Raw genomic sequence first — 20,607 nt, 5'->3', positions numbered from 1 at the left:
TGAAGCAGTCTATAATTCTGGTGATTGTGTGATATAAAGAGGTGCTATGATGGTCATGCAATTAATACTTAATACTGACTCAATACACAGAACCTTATTGGAAAAAAAAAAATATGATTGTAAATCAGTGAGGTGAGTTCCTTGCTAAGCAAACACTCCAGAAGAAACACATGTAAATGAGTATTTCTCCTCAGAAAAGTCACACTGAGAATTGATCTTGGCATCCTAATGAGGCTGCCTCTTCCCAAAGCATTTGTTGGTGCTTCTATTTGAAACTCTGTTCACATAGTTATCAATTTCTTTACTTCATACAAATACCTAAATTCAACTTCTGAAATTAGAATTAATTTTGAGATTAATTCTGAGCTTCTTAAGTCTCCTTAAAATGTCAGAATGTTACTAATCTGTATCATAAATGTCATTGATAAACATTTAGAGCTGCCCTGAGATTTGTTTAGATGAAAACTAAGCAAGGAATCTTCTTAGTTAAAGAATGATACAACCTCAAAATCACACCATCACTATCATGCCTGCAAATGACATCAGGCAGGATATTTCTTGAATGGGGCCTCTCAAGACTGCCAACCATTCTGTTTCATATGATAATCACAGTAACAACAAACTTGATTGAGTCCTTATTCAGTATTAAGGATTTGTAATACATTATTTGCTTAATCTCAACTGCCCTGTGAAATGTTATGATTCCCATTTTACAGGTGGGGAAAATTAAGACTCAAGGAGGTTACCTAACTTGGCCAAAGTCACTTTATCAGTAAGTGGCAGAGCACAGATTCAAGTTCATGATTCAAGATGCTAGGGGCTTTGCTTAGTAGACACTTATTATCATTAATCATTAGTTATTATTATTACTAACTTTGTGACAAATTTGCATAGAATATTTCTACAAAATTATTATTTTTAAATTCTTATGTAGTTTTCTGAACATTTAAATATCTAGAATTGGACTAATGATTACCATAAATGGAACAAGTGACTTGCTTAATGCTATTTTATGGCCCTAAAAAGTAGGAGAATCAAAAGGCCCCCATACAAAAACTCCTCCTCCTGCTGGCCTACCACATTTCCTGAATTTTTTTTTATTAAACTCATTAAAATGGATAACTTTTGGAGACAAACTTTTTAGCTGTCAGAATATATGTAAGACTATTAACATGAGAGCATTGAGTAATGAACATATTACATTGGTATTTCCCAGTGCCCTGAGGGAAGGAAGAAACAAGGAACTATCTGAACTAGGAGCACTAGTATCATTTTTGATTTGTTTCATTCAACCAGACTACAAATAGACTAAGGATACTGATACTTTCATAGTGTAGGCATAGGAGACAGGCTGTGAAAAATATGGGAATGGGACTGTGCAAAATGTGAACAGATGATATTTGTCTTCAATAGCAAAATCTTCAGCTTTCTTGGAAATCCAAAGTGATCTCCGACTACCATGATCATGTCATGAGTGTCCCTTTATCAACGCTAAATTATCCCTAGCTTAAAGGATGTTGCGCCTTCCAGAGTAGGACAGCTTTCTATCTCATCAGCTAAGTGAATGGATGACTTTACAAAGTTAACCACTTCCTACTAGAACCCTCTTTAGGTAAAAAGAACTTTGTGCTGTTTTCTAAATCAGTGATTTCCTGATTCATTAATCGAGAAGCTGATTAAAAATGAAGATATTTGGAGCTCACCCCAGAGATCTAATCCAGAGATATGTAGACCTGGTGTAGGGTCAGGAACCTACATTTTACCAAACATTCAGATTATTCTGAGGCACAGAACCTGAAGATCACTCTTTAAGAAATATGAGTATAGGGACTGAATCCCAGGCTGCTTTCCATAGCTCCTTAAAACCTTAGAGTTTTCTTTTGATCATTTCAGAAACTTTCCTAGAATTATCTAAAAATTGGGAAATTCGTATTTTAGTTTATTGTATAAACTAAAAATGTTTTATTCACTCTATAAGATGTGAATGTATTTTCATGATTTATAGCTACCAGGATGGGCAAGCTGTCTCTGTTTCAGAAACGACAGTGTGCCTTGTAGAAGGCTTCCCTGGTGGCTCAGATGGCAGAGAATCTGCCTGCAATGCAGGAGACGCAGGTTTGATCCCTGGCTTGGGAAGATCCCCTGAAGAAGGGAATGGCTGCCCACTCCAGTATTCTGGCCTGGAGAATTCCATGGACAGAGCCTGGCAGGCTACAGTCCATGGGGTCACAAAGAGTCAAACATGACTGAGCGACTTTCACTTCACTTATAAAAGGAGATACACAAAGGGAGTCTTATCAGCAGAATTCTCTGATGTGCTCATAATATTACTTTATCAGCAAAGCTACTATCAACTGTAGCTTTTTCTTCTTAAAAAAAAAAGTCATATAGATTTCTTATGGTAGAAGCTGTCTCTATTATCAAAGAAGTTTCTCTGAAATGAGCATTTTTTTAAAAGGTGATAACATTTTCACTCTGTTGCCTTGCAGCCAATACATAAGCATTTAGAAAAATTTCTTGCTTAGGTTTTCATTACACATATGTGTAGTAAAACTCGCTGCTTCTGCCTCTGTTAGTCCTTGTAACACTTTGGGTTTACTCTACTATAAATGTACAGACTTTGAGAAATACAACATAAGTTTATTCTGTCTGAATTTTAGTGTCTTTAGGTTAGTTTCTAGCTGACTTGCCTTGTGCAATATAGTCCAGAAACCTTGGTGCCCAGCAGAGGTTTCTGTAACTCTTCATACTCCGACTTCAGAACTTGCCTCTCTCTCTGTTTCTTCCTTCTATGCTATGCATATTAGCAGGAAGTAAGCAGAGCCTATGGGTAAGGAAGAATCAAGGCATGATGCCTTCAGTATAGTAATAATAAAAGCCACAGCTTTGAAAACTGCCTGACAAGCAGAGCCAAGTAGCATATGTGTTGTGGCCTAGTCCTCCAAAAATCCAAATACAGTTTGTGACAGGAAATTGTATTGGACTGTGAATATTCAATCCCAGGTAGCTCAGTGGTAAAAAAAAATTTGCCTGCCAAGGCAAGAGACACAGGTTTGATCCCTGGGTTGGGAAGATTCATTGGAGGAGGAAATGGCAACCCACTCCAGTTTTCTTGCCTGGAAAATCTCATGGACAGAACAGCCTGGTGGGCAACAGTCCGTGGGGTCACAAAGAGTCAGACATGAATTAGCAACGGTGCAGAAGCACAGAAAGCAAGCTAGATCCTCACTATTATCTTTGCTCTGGTGAGCCAGGCAGCCAGGGAACTGTGTTAACATTATATTGATAGTTAGGAGAACAACCTTGATTAGCCAAAACAAGGAAAAAAGTCTTCTTTCAGTGTTTACTGCCTCCCAACTTCTCCCCAGAGATTATCCAGAAGAGAGGAGGACAAGATAAGGAGACCAGATAGAGGGATCAAGCATTGAAGGGATCTAAAGGAGACAAATCAAGGGAGATTTGATATCTAAGGTTGTCTGAAGATTCTAAAATGGGAATCAAGTGATAACAAACCCCAACATGCAGGACACAGTTCAGGCCAACTTTCCCCTGAAAGGAGCACAGTAGAAGGGAAAATACAGTAAACAAGGAAGTTCAAGTTCCAGGCCTAAAGTTTTCATAGCTATGTGATTCTGGGCAAATTGCTTATTTCTTTGAGTTAAGAGTCTCCTGATTTATTAAAAAGGAATAAATTTTCCTACCTTACTCCTAAGTGATCAAATGGTATCATATATATGAAAATATTCTATAAAACCTAAAGAAACAAATAAATATAAGTTGTATATTTTCTTTCTCCCTTCTGCTGAGAAAGGGATGTAGGGTAAAAAGAAAAGGATCTTTGTATTGTTACCTGGATGCAGGGAGAAAGAGTGTGAGTATAGGAATAATTGCAATGGACACCTGTGTGAGGAAAGATACTTTATCTTCCAATTCAAAAACAGAAACTTACTGGGTAGGGACTTCAGAAGTTGTGATTTGACCTGCTGCGCTAATCTACATCCATAGAAATGTGTGAGTTTATTTTCCAACAGGAAGTGTCCCATTAACTTTCAGTTCTGTGAGAGGAATAACAACAACTTAAACATTCACTGAGCACTATACTAAACACTTTACATTATTAACATATTCAATTCTCACAACAATCCTGTAAGATGCAGATAGTGTTGTTATCTCCGATTGTCATGCAGAAGCAGAAGCACAAAGAACGTGCAGAGGGTCACAGAGCTGGTACATAAGGGATGGAGTTTGGATGTAGTCCCAGTGGTCTGGCTTCAGAGTCAGTCTCAGAACCCCCTAGTATACTTCCTCTTGAAGTAAGTCACCAAAGGCATACAAACTAGATATGGGAGCAGGGTTAAAGGGAGACATACAGACAGGGACTAGTTACTATGCTAGATATTTCTATTTGGAGCAATTGTGTTAAAATCAGGATTGTTCATTTCTATGCTTTTTTATTGTTGTTCCTAGCCAAAAGATCTTTTAAAAATTTGAATTCTGTTTCAGCAGCAATGAGGGGCAAGGAGATTTCTCCATTGCTTGGAAATGCTTGAAAGGATCATTGTAGCGAGGCTGCAGTGACAATGACCCCATGCACCCATGAAGAATCCGTATAACTAGGAAAGAAGCTCAGCATGTGAAAACCCTCTCCCGATCTCTTCGTGCTCAATGTTCTCTTTCCTCAACTCTAGCCAACCTAGAGATTTTTGCTATAGAATCAGTAAAGCAGCATAAATTCAGGGTAAATCCATGTAAGGATAAGCTGTAGATAAGATTTCTTCTTCCATGGACAACTTAAATTTAAGAAAGTTATGGAAGTTAAATTTTAGGTTTTTGAATTCTTACATTACGTATTTGTGGCTCAAGAATTTTTTCTACATGCAAATCATTTCTGAACTATGTAATGTTTCTAATAATCTTATTTAGGCATGAAGAGTCTATATAAGTATTTATCATAGATTAATACTTTGATAAATGTGCTATTGGTGACTTTAAAACATTTGTCATCATAGCAAATTACTACTCTTTATATATCCTAAATGGGCAAAGCTCCCATGACCAATATTAGCATGGGAAGTTGGCCTGAACATTTCTTGGAGTAAGCTCTTAGTTCAGAGGCCTTCAGGAGCTGGAACCAATTTGAAGAGATTTAACACTGTCATGGAGTTAGAGCACTGCTTATTGTGCAATAAATACTTAAGTGGAAGTGAGTGCACTTTAGTTCATTTATCTAATTGGGCCAGATGGGGTTAGGACAGATTCCGTAGCTTTGGTCTCTTTATACAGCACCCACTGGGAGAAAACTATAAGGGAGAATAATGTCCCTGACTAAACCCCTAGACTTTATGTTTTGGGGTTCCAAAATCACTGCAGATGGTGACTGCAGTCATGAAATTAAATGACGCTTGCTCCTTGAAAGAAAAGTTATGATCAACCGAGACAGCATATTAAAGAACAGAGACATTACTTTGCCAACAAAGGTCCGTCTAGTCAAAGCTATGGTTTTTCCAGTAGTCATGTATGGATGTGAGAATTGTACCATAAAGAAAGCTGAACACCGAAGAACTGATGCTTTTGAACTGTGGTGTTGGAGAAGACTCTTGAGAGTCCCTTGGACTGCAAGTCCAACCAGTCCATCCTAAAAGAAATCAGCTCTGAATAGTCATTAGAAGGACTGATGCTGAAGCTGAAACTTCAATATTTTGGCCACCTGATGCAAAGAACTGACCCACTGGAAAAGACCTTGATGCTGGGAAAGATTGAAGGCAGGAGGAGAAGGGGACCACAGAGGATGAGATGGTTGGATGGCATCACCAACTCAATGGACATGAGTTTGAGTAAACTCCGGGAGTTGGTGATGGACAGGGAGGCCTGGCGTGCTGCAGTCCGTGAGGTCGCAAAGAGTCAGACATGACTGAGCGACTGAACTGAACTGAACTGAAACCCCTAGACAGTCCCATCACCACAAAATTAGTTTCCTCAATCTAATTATCATCAACATCAGTCCCTGTCCCATTTAACCTCCCCTCAACATAAACACAATAAAGACAGCAGCAGAGCTTTCAGCTCGTGCTCTCCTTACTAAAACTTTTCTTCTTCATCTATTTTGCATCTTTGTTTTCCCTTCTTCCCTTCTCAGTAAATTTCATTTTACGGGAGACCTAACAAAGACATTAGCCTTGGTACACTTATGCCAAATAATTAAATTGACTTTTAATTATGCAAATTTTAGGACAGTAAGATATTCTGGCACATTTCAGATACTAAGGTATGTTCTTAGTTGTTCTGAGAAGCCTACTCTCATGTGTTACCTAAATTCAGTACTCACTTCTGATATTTATAGCTGAGTATTAAGTATTTTGAATGGCATTTTGAGCTCTAAATTTCGGTAAATATTAGTACTAAAAATGCCTTGACATCACCAGTTGTTTATATATTTTGTATGGTGTTTGACCTTTATAAAGAAAACAAGGTTCAAGATCTGAAGTCTATGTTGCAGAAGAGATTGCATCAAAATCCACCCCTTGATAGGTCCCATCTGTGGAGAAATTCATGAGACCAATGTGTTTGTGTTTACCTTGCTATGATCCTGCATGGCAAACAAGCAGCTGGGTTCTATGTGTTCTTTTACTGCCTAATGTTTAAATATTGCCAGTGAAACTTACATAATTGTTAGCTGAATTACACCTTTAGCTCTGCCTCTGAGATGCAGCATTTTTCACTCCAATAATGTGCTTTAATGACTAAAATGAAAAATGAGAGGAAAAATATTTAACCATGGCCACATGATATGCCACATTTCTGTGACTATTATCCTGTGTGCTATCATCTGCATACTTACCATTTTAGAATTAATATGTTTTAAAACTGAGATCATAATCTGTAGCAGACCAAAGATCATAGCGCTTCTTCCAGTCTGGCTAAGCTGTATTTTACTCATATATTGTTTTTAGGATCTGAACAAAGCACAATCTCCATGCTTTGCTCTCTTTAAATCTTATAGCACTTCAGGCAGATAACCAATCATCTGGCATCAGTTATCTGTTCTAACTACATTATATGCAAAAAAAGGGGAAAAAAAAACACATTCATATCTACTGTGTAAATTCAGACCTCACTACTGGAGAGTCCATTCTTCCCATTGTTAGTTGAATTCTCTGTCAAATCTCCAAGCAAATGATCCTTATATCAAGGAAGCTAAGATGTTTTATATTCACTAGTTAGAGCCTTTGATCTGTCTTTCTAATTGGAAGAGAAATTTTTAAGATTACCTGAGCTCCAAAGTTATTTTGTTGTATAGGAAAGGGATAATCAATATGTGGTAGAAAATTACAAAAGAGCTATATCATTGTTGGGCCTTGAGCATTAATGGCTCTATCTGGATCAAAAGATTATATTCCAGTGCCTGATTTTTCCTTCCCTTTTAAAGCTCTTATTTGAAAATAGACCTAACTGAGATTCAAATGCTTTATCTTTTGATAGAGTTTTTACTGCAATTGCATATGGAGCTATGGCCATTGGAGAAACACTTGTTTTGGCACCTGAATATTCGAGAGCCAAATCTGGGGCTTCACATCTGTTTGCTTTGTTGGAAAAGAAACCAACTATAGACAGCTATAGTCAAGAAGGGAAAAAAACAGTAAGCACAACTATGATTTTAAATGTCCACTTATTAATTATTCATATGCATGCTCTCTAATTAGACTTAAATGAAGGCATTATTTGATAACTGCAAATGAGTGCTGTAAAGAATTAAAAGCTTGTATAAATAACTGTTATGGTTACAAAAGGAGAAAGGGGATGTTGTCTCAATCAAATTTTCACCTCTCCTACTAAAATGTACAGATTTTATATTAAAAAATATGTGCTTCTGGTTTATTTGCCTGATACCATGAGAATGTTCTTGAACACAGGATTGATTTATACATTTGATTTTATTTAGACTGCAAAAGTTTTAATATTGGATAAAGCCTTGTATTAAGATTTATTCATTTTTTTCTCTGATAACATATGCAAAGTAAATAGTATCCTGCTACTTCAGACATCATTTTTCATGGAAAATATATGTGTAAACAGAAGAGAGGAAATGGGAACTATATTAAATTATTAATATTAAAACATATGCACACATTTTAGTCACAAACTCTAAAAGATACATACATAAATATATATTCAGTTTTTCTAGACATTTTAAATTTAAAAGAATAACTATTAGGTATACACTTGAAAGAAAATTTTCATTTAAATGTATTTCCCTCTAGAATTTTAACAGTAGATTTATATGTATGATAGCTTAAAATAGTACATTATCACTAGAACTTCATAATTATTAAAAGAAATGCTAGTTGTTAGAAATAAAAAGATCATGACATTCTCAAAATAGAATGCTTTAAGATACATGAGTGTCACAATAAAATTTCATACTTGTCTTTTGAAACGTAATGTAGGAAAATTTTTAAATCTTAGGATTTAGATATTTAGTAATATTACTAGTCATTTCTTTCTAAATGTTACAATAGAGGGATTGAGCATCTCACTGATAAACATCCCCATAGAACTGTATCAAAGGGATAGAATGTGGAAATGTTTCTTATAAAGATTATAAAATTAAGCTATTTAATCTCTACTTAATATACACATACTTCTGTCACTCCCTGTGCTTTATGTTTTATTTTAATTTCTCTTCGTTTCTTTCTGGCCGTGCTGGGTCTCGTGGCTGTGCTGCCCTTTCTCGGGTTGCTGTGGGCAGGGGCCCCTCGAGCCGCGGGACGCAGGTCCGTCTTTGCGGTGGCCTCTCTTGCTGAAGGGCGCGGGCTCCAGGCTGGGCAGGCTTCCGCAGTCGCCGTCCCGGCTCCAGGGCAGGGCTCAGATCAGGGATCAGGTCTGTCTTCTGCGTTGGCAGGTGGATTGTTCACTACTGAGCTGCCAGGGATTCCCACTCTCTGTGCTTTAAAAAAGGAAAGTCTGATAAAACAAAATTGACAGACAACGATAATTACTGAGGTTGGGAGATAAGCATATGTGCAAGCAGTCCATTACATGTTATTCTCTCTACTTTTAAAGGTGCTTGAAATTTTTCCATTACAAAATGTTTAAAATAGTAAAATTTTAAATGTATTAAAGTCTGGAAGTCTAGAATATCTCTCTATACCTTTCCAAAAGGCATCAGAGCATACAGAAATAATTGCACTCTCTAAGCTTTAAAAAAAAAAATTTTTTTTTTGCAAATAATATTTGTGTGCTGTAATGGGCAAAACAGAAAGCACTGAAAAAGCTAAAAATAAGCTGCTGTTAAACTCAATATTTTGGCACATATCGTTTCAGGATTTTTTTTTTCTAATTCTAAAATACTTAACCACAAGTTAACATTTCTTTCCTTTGACAACAGAATAATTTCATTGTCAAATATTTTTCGATACTCCTCCCCTCCACCTACCCCTGCCTCCTACCTATATACTGGGCTCAGAATATGCTGAGCATGATTATTAAACCTCACTAGTTAAAATCATTTGATTGAGGGCAAACATGGAATTCAAAAGAACCTAAAATCTTATGAACCAAATATATAAAGAGAAAGTTAATCGTCGTTTAGTGATTGTTCTGGAAAGTCTTTTATAAACATCATACTTATGATATACATAAATACTGGTTTACAAATTATCAACCACTAAAGAGATTGAAGCATAAAGAGAAAAATAAATTTATAGGCAAATGTCACTGCCAAAAGATCAATTAACACATAAATCTGAATTTAAAATAGAGGTATATATAAACTGTAAATCATGGTCCAACTTATAAAAACAACATTTATACATATAGTTTATGAGGGCTCCAGCTATTCTGAGTTAAGCAATAATACCTATAAAGCGCACACTAATTTTTTTTAAAGATGTATTTATTTAGAGCAGGTGGTCAAACAGCTCTTCTGCAGATCAGACTGTGACTGGGTACTGAAGCCAAAGGAAACTAGTATTTTTAGGAAGTCTGAGAGTTAAGACCACAAAAACTACAGATATAAAAATCTCAACCAAAATGACAGAAAGTACTGATGCTGAAGCTGAAACCTTGGCCACCTGATGTGAAGGGTCAACTCACTGGAAAATACCCTGATGCTGGAAAAGTTTGAGGGCAAGAGAAGAAGGGGGCAACAGAGGATGAAATGGTTGGATGGCATTACCGACTCAGTGGACATAATAGGTTTGAGCAAACCCAAGTATATAGTGAAGGACAGGGGGCCCTGGCATGCTGCAGTCAATGGAGTTGCAAAGATCTGGACACGACTTAGTGACTGAACAACAACAATGTGCAGTCAGCAACTCGACAGAGAGGAACATGATGTTTAAAATTAAAATGGTTGTGGAAACATACACAGTTTTCAGAAAGCACTCAGCCAGTGTGCCGTAATTTGTTACACACTTTCTAAGTCATCCTTCTAAACACTGCCAACTTTCTTTCACAGGACATGTGTGAAGGGAATATACAGTTTCGAGAAGTCTCTTTCTTTTATCCAAGTCGCCCAGATGTCCTAATCCTTCGCAGTTTATCTCTCAGTATTGAGAAAGGGAAGACAGTAGCATTTGTTGGAAGCAGTGGCTGTGGGAAAAGCACTTCTGTCCAACTTCTGCAGAGATTTTATGACCCAGTGAAAGGACAAGTGGTAAGACTGAATTCAAATACAATTTATCTGTAGGTTAGTAGGGCTGTTGTGAAACATTCCCTCGGGCTTAAGTTCAGGCTTCCTGGTATTCACTCTGGCCATCTCCACACCACAATTCTCAAAACCATATGCATGATTAGTGCTCTTTTCAATCAGCTCCATTAAGTTCTGCATCCTGACCTCAAAAAAGAAATGCAACCTCTCCCTCCTTTGAACTCCAAGGATGGTTTTTCTTACCTGGCACTTTTCTTACTCTAACTTATATTCAGATTTTCAACTATTCTGTCCCTTCAAACGCCACCACATTACAAACACACAAAGACAACTTCCTGTTCTGCCTTCCCCTACCGCCGCAAAAAACAAAAAGCCCATAAAAGTCAAAGATTGTCATGTTAGTCATCATTCTGCTGCAATTTACAGTCTTTTGCTCATCACAGTCTCAAAGATTATTTGGAAAACCTAACAGTCCAAAATGGCTGCCTTCAAAGAAAACAACGAGTTAACAATGAGTACCAAAATTAGTTAACACTCAGCTGTTTGTATACAGCATAGCACATGCCTTCTTTTAAACTCTCCAATGATTTTCTATCGCAGTTAGAATAAACCAGAGTCCATACTATCAAATCAAGGTCCTTTGTGATCTAGCTCCTGCCTCTCCCTCCAAACTCATTATACACTGTGTATCAGTCTCACTGACTTCTTTATGTTCTTTAAATACACAATGTTCTTTGAACACACATTGTTCTTGCTATTCCCCTGATCAAAATGTTCTTACTATAACTTCTTTACCAACATCTTCTCATCATTCATATCTGTCTAAAAATGCTACTTCCTTAGACAGGACTTCTTAGATAGAATATAATGCATTCACCCGTCCCCTTCCCAAATCCTCAGCACATTCTTAGTCACTTTCTATCCCATTATCTTGTTTCATGACACTTTCTTTTTCTGATGTTGTGTTTGTTAGTGTGCTTATTACCTGTCTCTCTCCACTACAATACAAGCTACAGGAGGGTAAGACCTTTGTCTTATTTATTACTCTTTCCTCAGAGCCTGAAGAGGCCTCATCATATAGTAGGTATTCTTATGCCCATCAGATGTCAGTTGAATTTTGTTACATCACTAGGCTTTAATAAAGCAGGGTCCTTTACAGTGGAGGTTGGTTGTTTTTCATCTGACTTTAGTACAGAACACCAGACTTCATTCTAAACTTTGGGCAGGTCTCTAGAATATATGGCCATTCCCAGAAATGTCAAGTAAGTTTAAGAGTTGGTACTTCAGTTAGTTATTAATACATGCTGTCTGCTTTTATACAATATACGATTTATGAGCCCTTCTTGAGTAACATTTATGATATGAAACAGCTTGAATTCCTAACCTTCTTGTTATGATTTGTATATGTTTGAATACAGTGAACTGTAACATGATACAGTTTTTGGATCTTCACATACCATTCTCCATTCTGCTTTTGGCAGCTATTTGATGGTGTGGATGCAAAGGAACTGAACGTACAGTGGCTCCGTTCCCAGATAGCAGTCGTGTCTCAAGAACCTGTGCTCTTCAACTGTAGCATTGCTGAGAACATTGCCTATGGTGATAACAGCCGTGTTGTGTCAATGAATGAGATAAAAGAAGTAGCAAACGCAGCGAACATCCACTCTTTTATTGAGGGTCTCCCTGAAGTAAGAAAATGTCTGATGTCTTGAGTTAAAAGCTGTCAAGTATGCCCTAGTATTTTATTGGGTTTAAGTGGTTATTTTTATGTGCTCCTTGGATTACACAATTTATTTATTGCTGGCATCTAATGTAAAGTTAGATATAAAAAGCAAAATTTGAGATTATGTTTGTGTGACTTTTTCGAAGACCAACTGTATTAATATTCACTGGATAGGAATTAATTTTCACATTTTGATTTTATACCTTCTATTCATTTATACTCTACTCAGGGCCATACCACCATCATCCCCCTCTGGACCACCTTGAAAGTGAGTGTTAGTCGCTCAGTCATGTCTGACTGTTTGTGATGCCATGGACTCCTCTGTCCATGGAATTCTCTAGGCAAGAACACTAGAGTGGGTAGCCATTCCCTTCTCCAGGGGATCTTCCCAACCCAGGGATTGAACCTAAGTATTCCACTCCACATTGCAGATGGATTCTTCACCGTCTGAGACATCAGAGAGGACCACTTTAGTACCTTCTTGATCTGTCTTCCTGCTTCCAGTCTTGCCCCTTTACAATTCTTCCTCACATCAATTCACTTTTAAAAACATAAAGTAAATAATACCCCTCCCTGCCAAAAACCTCCTAACGTCATCCCTTTGAACTAAGAATGAAATCAAAACTTCTTGTAAGACTGGCAAGGCCTTCTGTGATCTGGCCCTGATCGCCTCTTTATGCGCTCACTCTCTCCAGTCATACTGACTTCTTTCTGTCTCAAGAACTTGCCAAGTTATTCCCTACTGCAGGACATTTACACTCATATTTCTCCAGCTGGCTTCTCCTTTCCTATGACTCTTCGAAGAGCCAGCTCCTTAAATTTCAAGCTCTTTCAAATGTCACTTTTGCAGAAGCCTTCCCTGGCCATCTTATTTTAAAGAGGGCCCATCAGCCTTCATAGCTCATCACACAGTCTTCAGAGTGCTTACCACAGTCTAAAATTACCCTGGTGCTTATTAATTTGTTTATGGTCTCCTTTTCCCACTAGAGTTTTAGGTCCTTGCCTGCCATTTTTGTCAGCTCTCTATATTGGCTATGACAGCTGACACAAAATCTCGGAAAAGTTGAAAATCTTGGCTAACTGTAAAGAGGGCTTTAGCATAACAAGCATTGATACAAATCCAGAAATAGTGCACACAGACACTAATGTTAGTTGCAAGTTATAAGTTCTTACAATATCTATTTATACCTACATACACACATACATAAAATAAAAATATAGGGACTTTCTGGTGAGCCAGTGGTTAAGACTCCACACTTCCTAAAAGGTGCACAGGTTTGATCCCTGGTGAGAGAACTAAGACCCCACATGTTGCACAGTGCAGAAAAAAAAAAAAATTATATGTATATACCTACTTACTTTTACTTATACTTACTTTTGATTAGAAACAAATTTGTATACTGTGGTTTTCTAGCTTACTTTAAAAGGAAATGCCAACGTTTAGTAAGCATTATATCAAACAACTAATCTAATGCCCTGTTTTGGGAGAAGGATAATGGTCACCATACTCTCTTTTATACTGCTAAATCATCCCTCACCATCTCCTGTCCACAGTAATTGGTTCCTCTAACTAGAAATGGGCCATTAATACAGTTTCCCTAACTTCAGTAAGGTTCTGCATTACTAACTATAATAGGAGTAACAAAATATTGTGACCCTATAGCTTTCCCCTTTTTAACCAAGACATTCACTGAACTATTGATTCAAGGACAGATTATTATCTACATAATCCTAATAGGATTTTTCTTTAATTTATGTATGGTAAAATGCTATCCATTTTGTATTTGTACCATTTGACTTTTAGCCTTAAATTGTTTTTTATCTTTCATTCTTTTCATCATACTATTTCTCAGATTTACCCAAAACTATATACTGCAGAGATTCAGCATTCTTTTTACAATCAATTTTGAGAATCATAATGTTATTTCCAAAAGAAAGAATAGTTTGTTTCTAAGTGTTTTTAAATAAAACTGTAGTTTACCTTCATATCACTCTTACCTGCAAAATATATAGAACCATAAAGAAATCTGGTGCCAAAATATCCTTTTGGAATAGGACAGGGAAATTACTAATCTAGCAGTAATGTAAATAACCATTTGGAGTGAAGAAAGGACAGGGGTTTTGGGAAATCAACTTGGAGCTATTTCCAGGGTTAAGTTATGAAGGTCTGAATTAATAAAGTAAAATAGAACAAGGAAAAGGATGTAAAAAATATCACAAAAGTGGAATTGTCAGGACTGAGCTTCAGGTTGTCTGTAGAAAGTGAGCAAGAAAGTACATAATACATTGGGCAGCTTTCTGGCATGAAAACACGAAGAGCATATGACGAGAGTACAAAAGCAGGAATGACAAAGTTTCACAGAAAACCACACCGAGGATATTGCTTTGAACTGGGTTTTGAAGAATGAGTAGCTCACTAGGCAGAGAGGGAGCAACACCGTTTCTAGGAGACAGAGTAAGCTCATGCAGAAACACATACATGTGAGAGGGTTTTATGTGTTTGAGGGAATATAAGTTTAAAGTTCTGAGCATAAAGTGGGGAATTAAGAAGCCACACAAATATGAGCATGGACTAAATGTGAAGGTTCTGAATTACCTGACTAAGTTTGGACTCTGTTATTATTGGAAAGAGGAAACCGCTAGACCTTTTTACACAAAGAAGTGACATGATCAAATTTTTAAAGGAAAAAAAAAAATCATTTGAAGCTCAGTCTTTTGTTTGCTCATTCAAGAGACGCTGTGGCCTCTGTGGCAATGGCCCAGACTACATGAAAGGGGCAAGTCCTGGTACATTACAACCTGGATGAGAGAAATTCAGGCCCATATTTTTCTTTCCCCCAGTTCCAATTTCCAAAAGTTCTTAAACGTCACACACTCCCCTCCACACACAAAGACCGTATGTTTGAAGTAAATTTGTTGGGTAGTCAAAATGACGTGAGGTTTTATGTAGTCTTTATTAATCCTACCTAGAATGAATTGTCAAATATTTCTACAGAACTTTTCACATATTTGATTATTGATTGCTACCCAGCCCTTTCCGAGAGTCTTAAATAGTAAGTGTGTGTGTGCTCAGTTGCTCAGTTGCGTCTGACTCTGAGACCGACCCAGGACTGTAGCCTGGCAGGCTACTGTCCATGGAGTTTTGCAGGCAAGAATAAGGAGCAGGTTGCCATTTCCTTCTCCAGGGGATCTTCCCAACCCAGGCAGCAAACCTGAGTCTCCTGTGTCTCCTGCATTGGCAGGCAAATTCCTCACCCCCGAAGCCTGGGAAGCCCAAAATGATATATATTGCATATTAAACATAAACAATGTATGATGTGTACAATTTATAGCATATTTTACTCTAAAGTAAAAAAAAAAGTAGAATTGTTAAACAAATATAGCCCTGTGGGTTTCAGGTAAAGGATTATGGACCTGTCTGGCAGATCAAGGCCAGAGCGTGAATAGCAGTCAACTTGGAGTGTGCTAAGGGTAACAAATCTATGGTGCATGCCATGAATAGAGCCTCCAGGCATTGGAGATATCAGCCTGGGAGGGGAGTTGAGATAACACTGGCTTGGTTGTGAGGATCCCTGAGAAATATATCAGGCATAGAAATCCCCTAGTGCCCACAATCTCACACAGTCAGCTCTGTCAAACCACCTCCTGGCTCCCACTGGAACCACCCTGAAAGTCCTCTAAAGGGCCTGCAGGGAATCTCCAGAATGTAGTTGGTTTAGCATTAGATTTTATCTGATGTTCCTTCCAGGATCCAATTGGTATTTAGACCCAGGTTTACATTGAACAGCTACTGCTTCTTGAGTATCTCATAAAACAGGTGATTTCAGGGCACTCACCATCCCAGTGTTTGCCAGAAAATTTAGATTTTCAGTTGAAACAGGAAAGAATGAAATTCTGTAGTTCTTCATTAGACACAAACAAAAAGACAAAAACCTTCAGTTTAAGTGTCTGAAAATGTTTTTAGATTACTATTGAGACAACATGTATATTCATATTTATAATCTGTTCTGCTTGAAAGTGTTAGTCTGTCAGTTGTGTCTGACTCTTTATGATCCCATGGACTGTAGACTGCCAGGTTCCTCTGTCCATGGAATTTTCCAGGCAAGAGTACTGGAGTGGGTTGCTATTTCCTTCTCCAGGGATCTTCCCAACCCAGGGATTGAACCTGGGTCTCCCGCATTGCAGGCAGACGCTTTACCGTCTGAGGCACCAGGGAATCTCCCAAAATCACAGAGGAGATAGCTAAAGTCTGTTTCCTTTGTAGACTTCACAAAGGACTCTTTTACTGGGCTTCAGTAATTCAGACACCCATTGTTTGACATAAAGTAAGCAACTAAACATTTTAAGTTGAAAAATGAACTTTGAGATTCAGGAGACATATCTGTTATTAAAGTTACTCACAAACTCTCTCAAAACCCCCTCTTGCTGGAGAAACACCTCCTGAAGGCAGCAAGGTGTGGAGGGAAAGGCAGTTGAATCAGACCACCCCAGGGTCCTAAGTTAAACAGTACATCATCACGTGCTGCGTTTCTCTATGACGATGCTACGGGATCCACATTTAGAAGGTTGTACAGTTGGACTTACTTTCCCAGTGGAGCTGATCCACCCACACATCCTTGTTTGGGTACCAATGGCATGTATTTCTCAGACAACTGGCAAGGGCTAATAGAGAGTGGTGTGAAACCCTGGAGAAAAGCAGAGTCAACAGGATAATGTAGAAAGCACGTGGGAGCCTGCTTGCTGATCCATTATGATTTAGATATGTGAGAAATTTCCTTTACCCTTCCATGGAGTGTAATACTGAAAAGGGGGTCATTAGTAAGTAGGAGAGTGTAGAAATTTGTGAAGTGCTAAATATCATGGCCTGAAAAGTTGAATGGACTGTTTTACGATGCCAGCCTAACTTATTGCTAGGATGATACCTGTACCACTGAGAATGGCATCATGACACCTGGAGAAATGTGCCCACAGAGATTTAGTAAGAGCCACAGCTAGGGAACCCAATGATTTCTTTTAAAATGATATTTTAAATCATTTTGACCTGAAAACAGAAGATACTTTAACTTAATGGGGAAAGATTTGTGTTTACTGGGAACTTTTTCCCTAATGATTTTTTTTTTAATGCTTGAATTTGAACAATTCCTTTGTAGAAGCAAAATGGCAAAGGTCTACTATTTGTGATCAGATTAGATATGTAAATGAAATGGTAGTGTTTACTGCTGGTTTAGCATTTATTTGCAACAAAGCCCAAGAATAGATTTCAGCACTTGTTGGGACACAAATTTTAGAGAGTAGCAAAATCTGAAATATTTAGATGGCTCTTGCCCACAGTTGCCATGTTAATTTAAATAACCAAGACTTGCTTTCTTAATTGCATGTTCCTGTAATAGAAATACAACACACACGTTGGACTGAAAGGAACACAGCTTTCTGGCGGCCAGAAACAAAGACTAGCTATTGCAAGGGCTCTTCTCCGTAAACCAAAAATTTTATTGTTGGATGAGGCCACTTCAGCTCTTGACAATGAGAGTGAAAAGGTAACTTTCTCTTCTTTCATCTCAGGATTAATATGAAATACAAGAGTGGAGTATTTTGGAAGAAATTAAGGTCAGTTGGTGGGGGGAAAAAAGGCCTGGAGAGAAATGCAGTCATAGGGTCACCAGTTGTAATTAAGGTTTTGACCTTTATGTAATGGGTTAGAGACTGGTGGGGAGCGGGGAGAGAGTTGGGGCACAAGGCATCTTGTGTGTTAGAAAGGTTTTCTCATTAGAATTGGTCTCATCATCAAAATGGTCCCAATTCTTGAAATGCTTCTCCACTCAAGGAAAAAGTCCAAGGAAGATTACTTTCCTGTTTTATTATTATTCTAATGATACCAAACAAAATATATAAGGTAAACGACATATGTAAGAGAGTGATCTACACAGCAGTGCTGGAGCCTGCTAGTTTCTCTACCTTCTTTAGAATATTTGCTCAGTTTGAAAAGGAAACAAGGGGGCAAATAGACATGTAACAATAGGTGTACAGTTCAAGCTTCTTCTCATGTTTAATTTTACTGTATTCTTGTCCCTTAGTAGTTCTTGCATATATAGTATGCTCTTATTTGTTAAATGAAAGCTGGTTAAATGAATAATAATCTTCAATATTTATTAAGTGCTTATTATACACTACTATCTCAATCCTCACAACAGTTTAATTATTTTTTACTATGTTCAATTTACAGATCAGCACACTAAGGCTTAGAAAAAGTTAAATAACTTCCTTAAATCCCTTGTGGCTCAGTTGGTAAAGAATCCATCTGCAATGCAGGAGACCTGGGTTCGATCCCTGGGTTGGGAAGGTCCCCTGGAGAAGGGAAAGGCTACCCACTCCAGTATTCTGGCCTGGAGAATCCCATGGACACTAGTCCATGGTCGCAAAGAGTCGGACACGACTGAGCAACTTTCACTTTAAATTCTAATAGAGTGTATCTGATCTAAGATCCCATGAGATTAATCACTACACAACTACTATTTTTAGATGATTATCATTCTTGATTTCCAAGGAGACAGTGTGTTATGAAAGAAAAAAAAAATGGGACTTTTGGAATCAGACATATTTGGGCTGTAATTCTGGATTCATCAGTTACTAGCAGTGTGACCTAAGTCAAGTGACCTGAATTTTTCAAATCTTGGTTTACTTATCAGGAAAATGAAAATACTCCTTACAGAGATACTGAAAGGATTTAAATGAGATAACCATCATTAGAATATTTTATATATTCGGCAAATAATCGGATTTTACCTTCTACTTCCATTTCTTATTTGTTCTTGTTGTTTTGTTTTTGGCTGCACTGCGAGGCATGTGGGATCTTAGTTCCCCAACCAGGAATTGAACCTGTGTTCCCTGCAGTGAGAGCACAGATCCTACCACTGGACCTCCAGGAAATCCCCTTATTTCTCATATAAAGCATTATTACCTCTTTGTAGCTGAGATGCTGTTTTAGCTAGGACAGTTTTACAACTAAATTCTAAAAAGAAAAACAGACAAAAGAAGCCATGAGAGGAAAACAAGTAAATAGACAACTGAGTATGGAAATACTACTTCCTGAGTTTGACTTTGAAACCACTAAATACAAATAACCATCTAATTTTTATTGTCACAAAAAGCTACTCCAATTAAAAAAATCTTAGTGTCTATAATTACTTATTTTAGATTTCTATTAAGATATTCCAGAAAGAAGGGTAGTTTCCTTGAACATAAGCAAATATACAATGAATGTTATTAGATTTCCTTAATCAATTTGACTTGGGCAAGTTTACTGGCATTTAACCAAAACTAGCAGTCACAGGCCTTCTCTCTTCCAGGTGGTTCAACATGCCCTTGATAAGGCCAGGAAGGGGAGGACCTGCATAGTGGTGGCTCACAGACTCTCCACGATACAGAACGCAGATCTGATAGTGGTTCTGCACAATGGAAAAATAAAGGAACAAGGAACTCATCAAGAGCTCCTGAGAAATCGAGACATATATTTTAAGTTAGTAAACGCACAGTCAGTGCAATGATGCTGCTGGAGCTAACACATATTTTGATCTTTGTGTAACATAAAGAAAGACTGCTTAATAACTATTTGGTATGCTTTGATCTTGTTTATTGCATGTATCAATAGAATCATGCTATTCAAGTAGACATGTTTTGTTCACACACCATTTTCCCTTCAGATTCTTAAAAGGAAACAAAAATTCATTTAAGTGAGATAATGCATTTATCCTTCAATTTATAAAAAGCACATTTGCTTATAAAGCAATTTGCTGCAAAGTGAGTATTTTCCTATCAATTTCTGCTATAAAATTGGGAATATATTCCTAGAGGGAAAAATTATCCAACTAACTAAATTGAAAGATTTTGGCAAATAGACAGTATGATGTAGTTGGACCTGTGGCATTGCAGGAAGAATGATTTTAATTTGGAACATCCTGAATTTTCTAGCAAATATTAGATTAATTTCAGCTGGTCCTTTTCTCCAGACCATCGGATGTTCTCTCACAGTATCTCTCAATGCTTCTTTCAGTGAATATCCACTATTACCCAAAATCCCATTATAACCTTTTGTCATGAATATCCACTATTACCCAAAATTCCATTATATCCTTTTGTCAAGAGGATAGGGAGAATTATAATGTAATTATAATGTAAAATTTCTGGCAGAATTAGGTAGTTATCTTCCACTTCAGTAAATGAAATGGTTTACATGATC

The 20,607-nt window shown here is 37.4% G+C and overlaps 1 protein-coding gene across 1 annotated transcript in view; it reads left to right on the top strand.

Annotated features, from left to right (window-relative positions):
• The window catches only part of ABCB5 (ATP binding cassette subfamily B member 5), a 117,044-nt gene extending 96,972 nt beyond the window's left edge, over positions 1 to 20,072 (top strand). Inside the window, exons 23-27 of the mRNA XM_070473281.1 lie at positions 7,480 to 7,636; positions 10,457 to 10,654; positions 12,130 to 12,336; positions 17,762 to 17,908; positions 19,718 to 20,072. Of these exons, the coding sequence (XP_070329382.1) occupies positions 7,480 to 7,636; positions 10,457 to 10,654; positions 12,130 to 12,336; positions 17,762 to 17,908; positions 19,718 to 19,915 (907 nt within the window). The 3' untranslated portion in view covers positions 19,916 to 20,072. The remainder of the gene's footprint in view (positions 1 to 7,479; positions 7,637 to 10,456; positions 10,655 to 12,129; positions 12,337 to 17,761; positions 17,909 to 19,717) is intronic.
• The last annotated feature ends 535 nt before the right edge of the window (positions 20,073 to 20,607 follow it).

Source organism: Odocoileus virginianus, chromosome 1 (assembly GCF_023699985.2).
Source record: "Odocoileus virginianus isolate 20LAN1187 ecotype Illinois chromosome 1, Ovbor_1.2, whole genome shotgun sequence".
Taxonomy (NCBI): Eukaryota; Metazoa; Chordata; class Mammalia; order Artiodactyla; family Cervidae; genus Odocoileus; species Odocoileus virginianus.
This window is presented reverse-complemented; position numbering and strand designations above follow the sequence as displayed.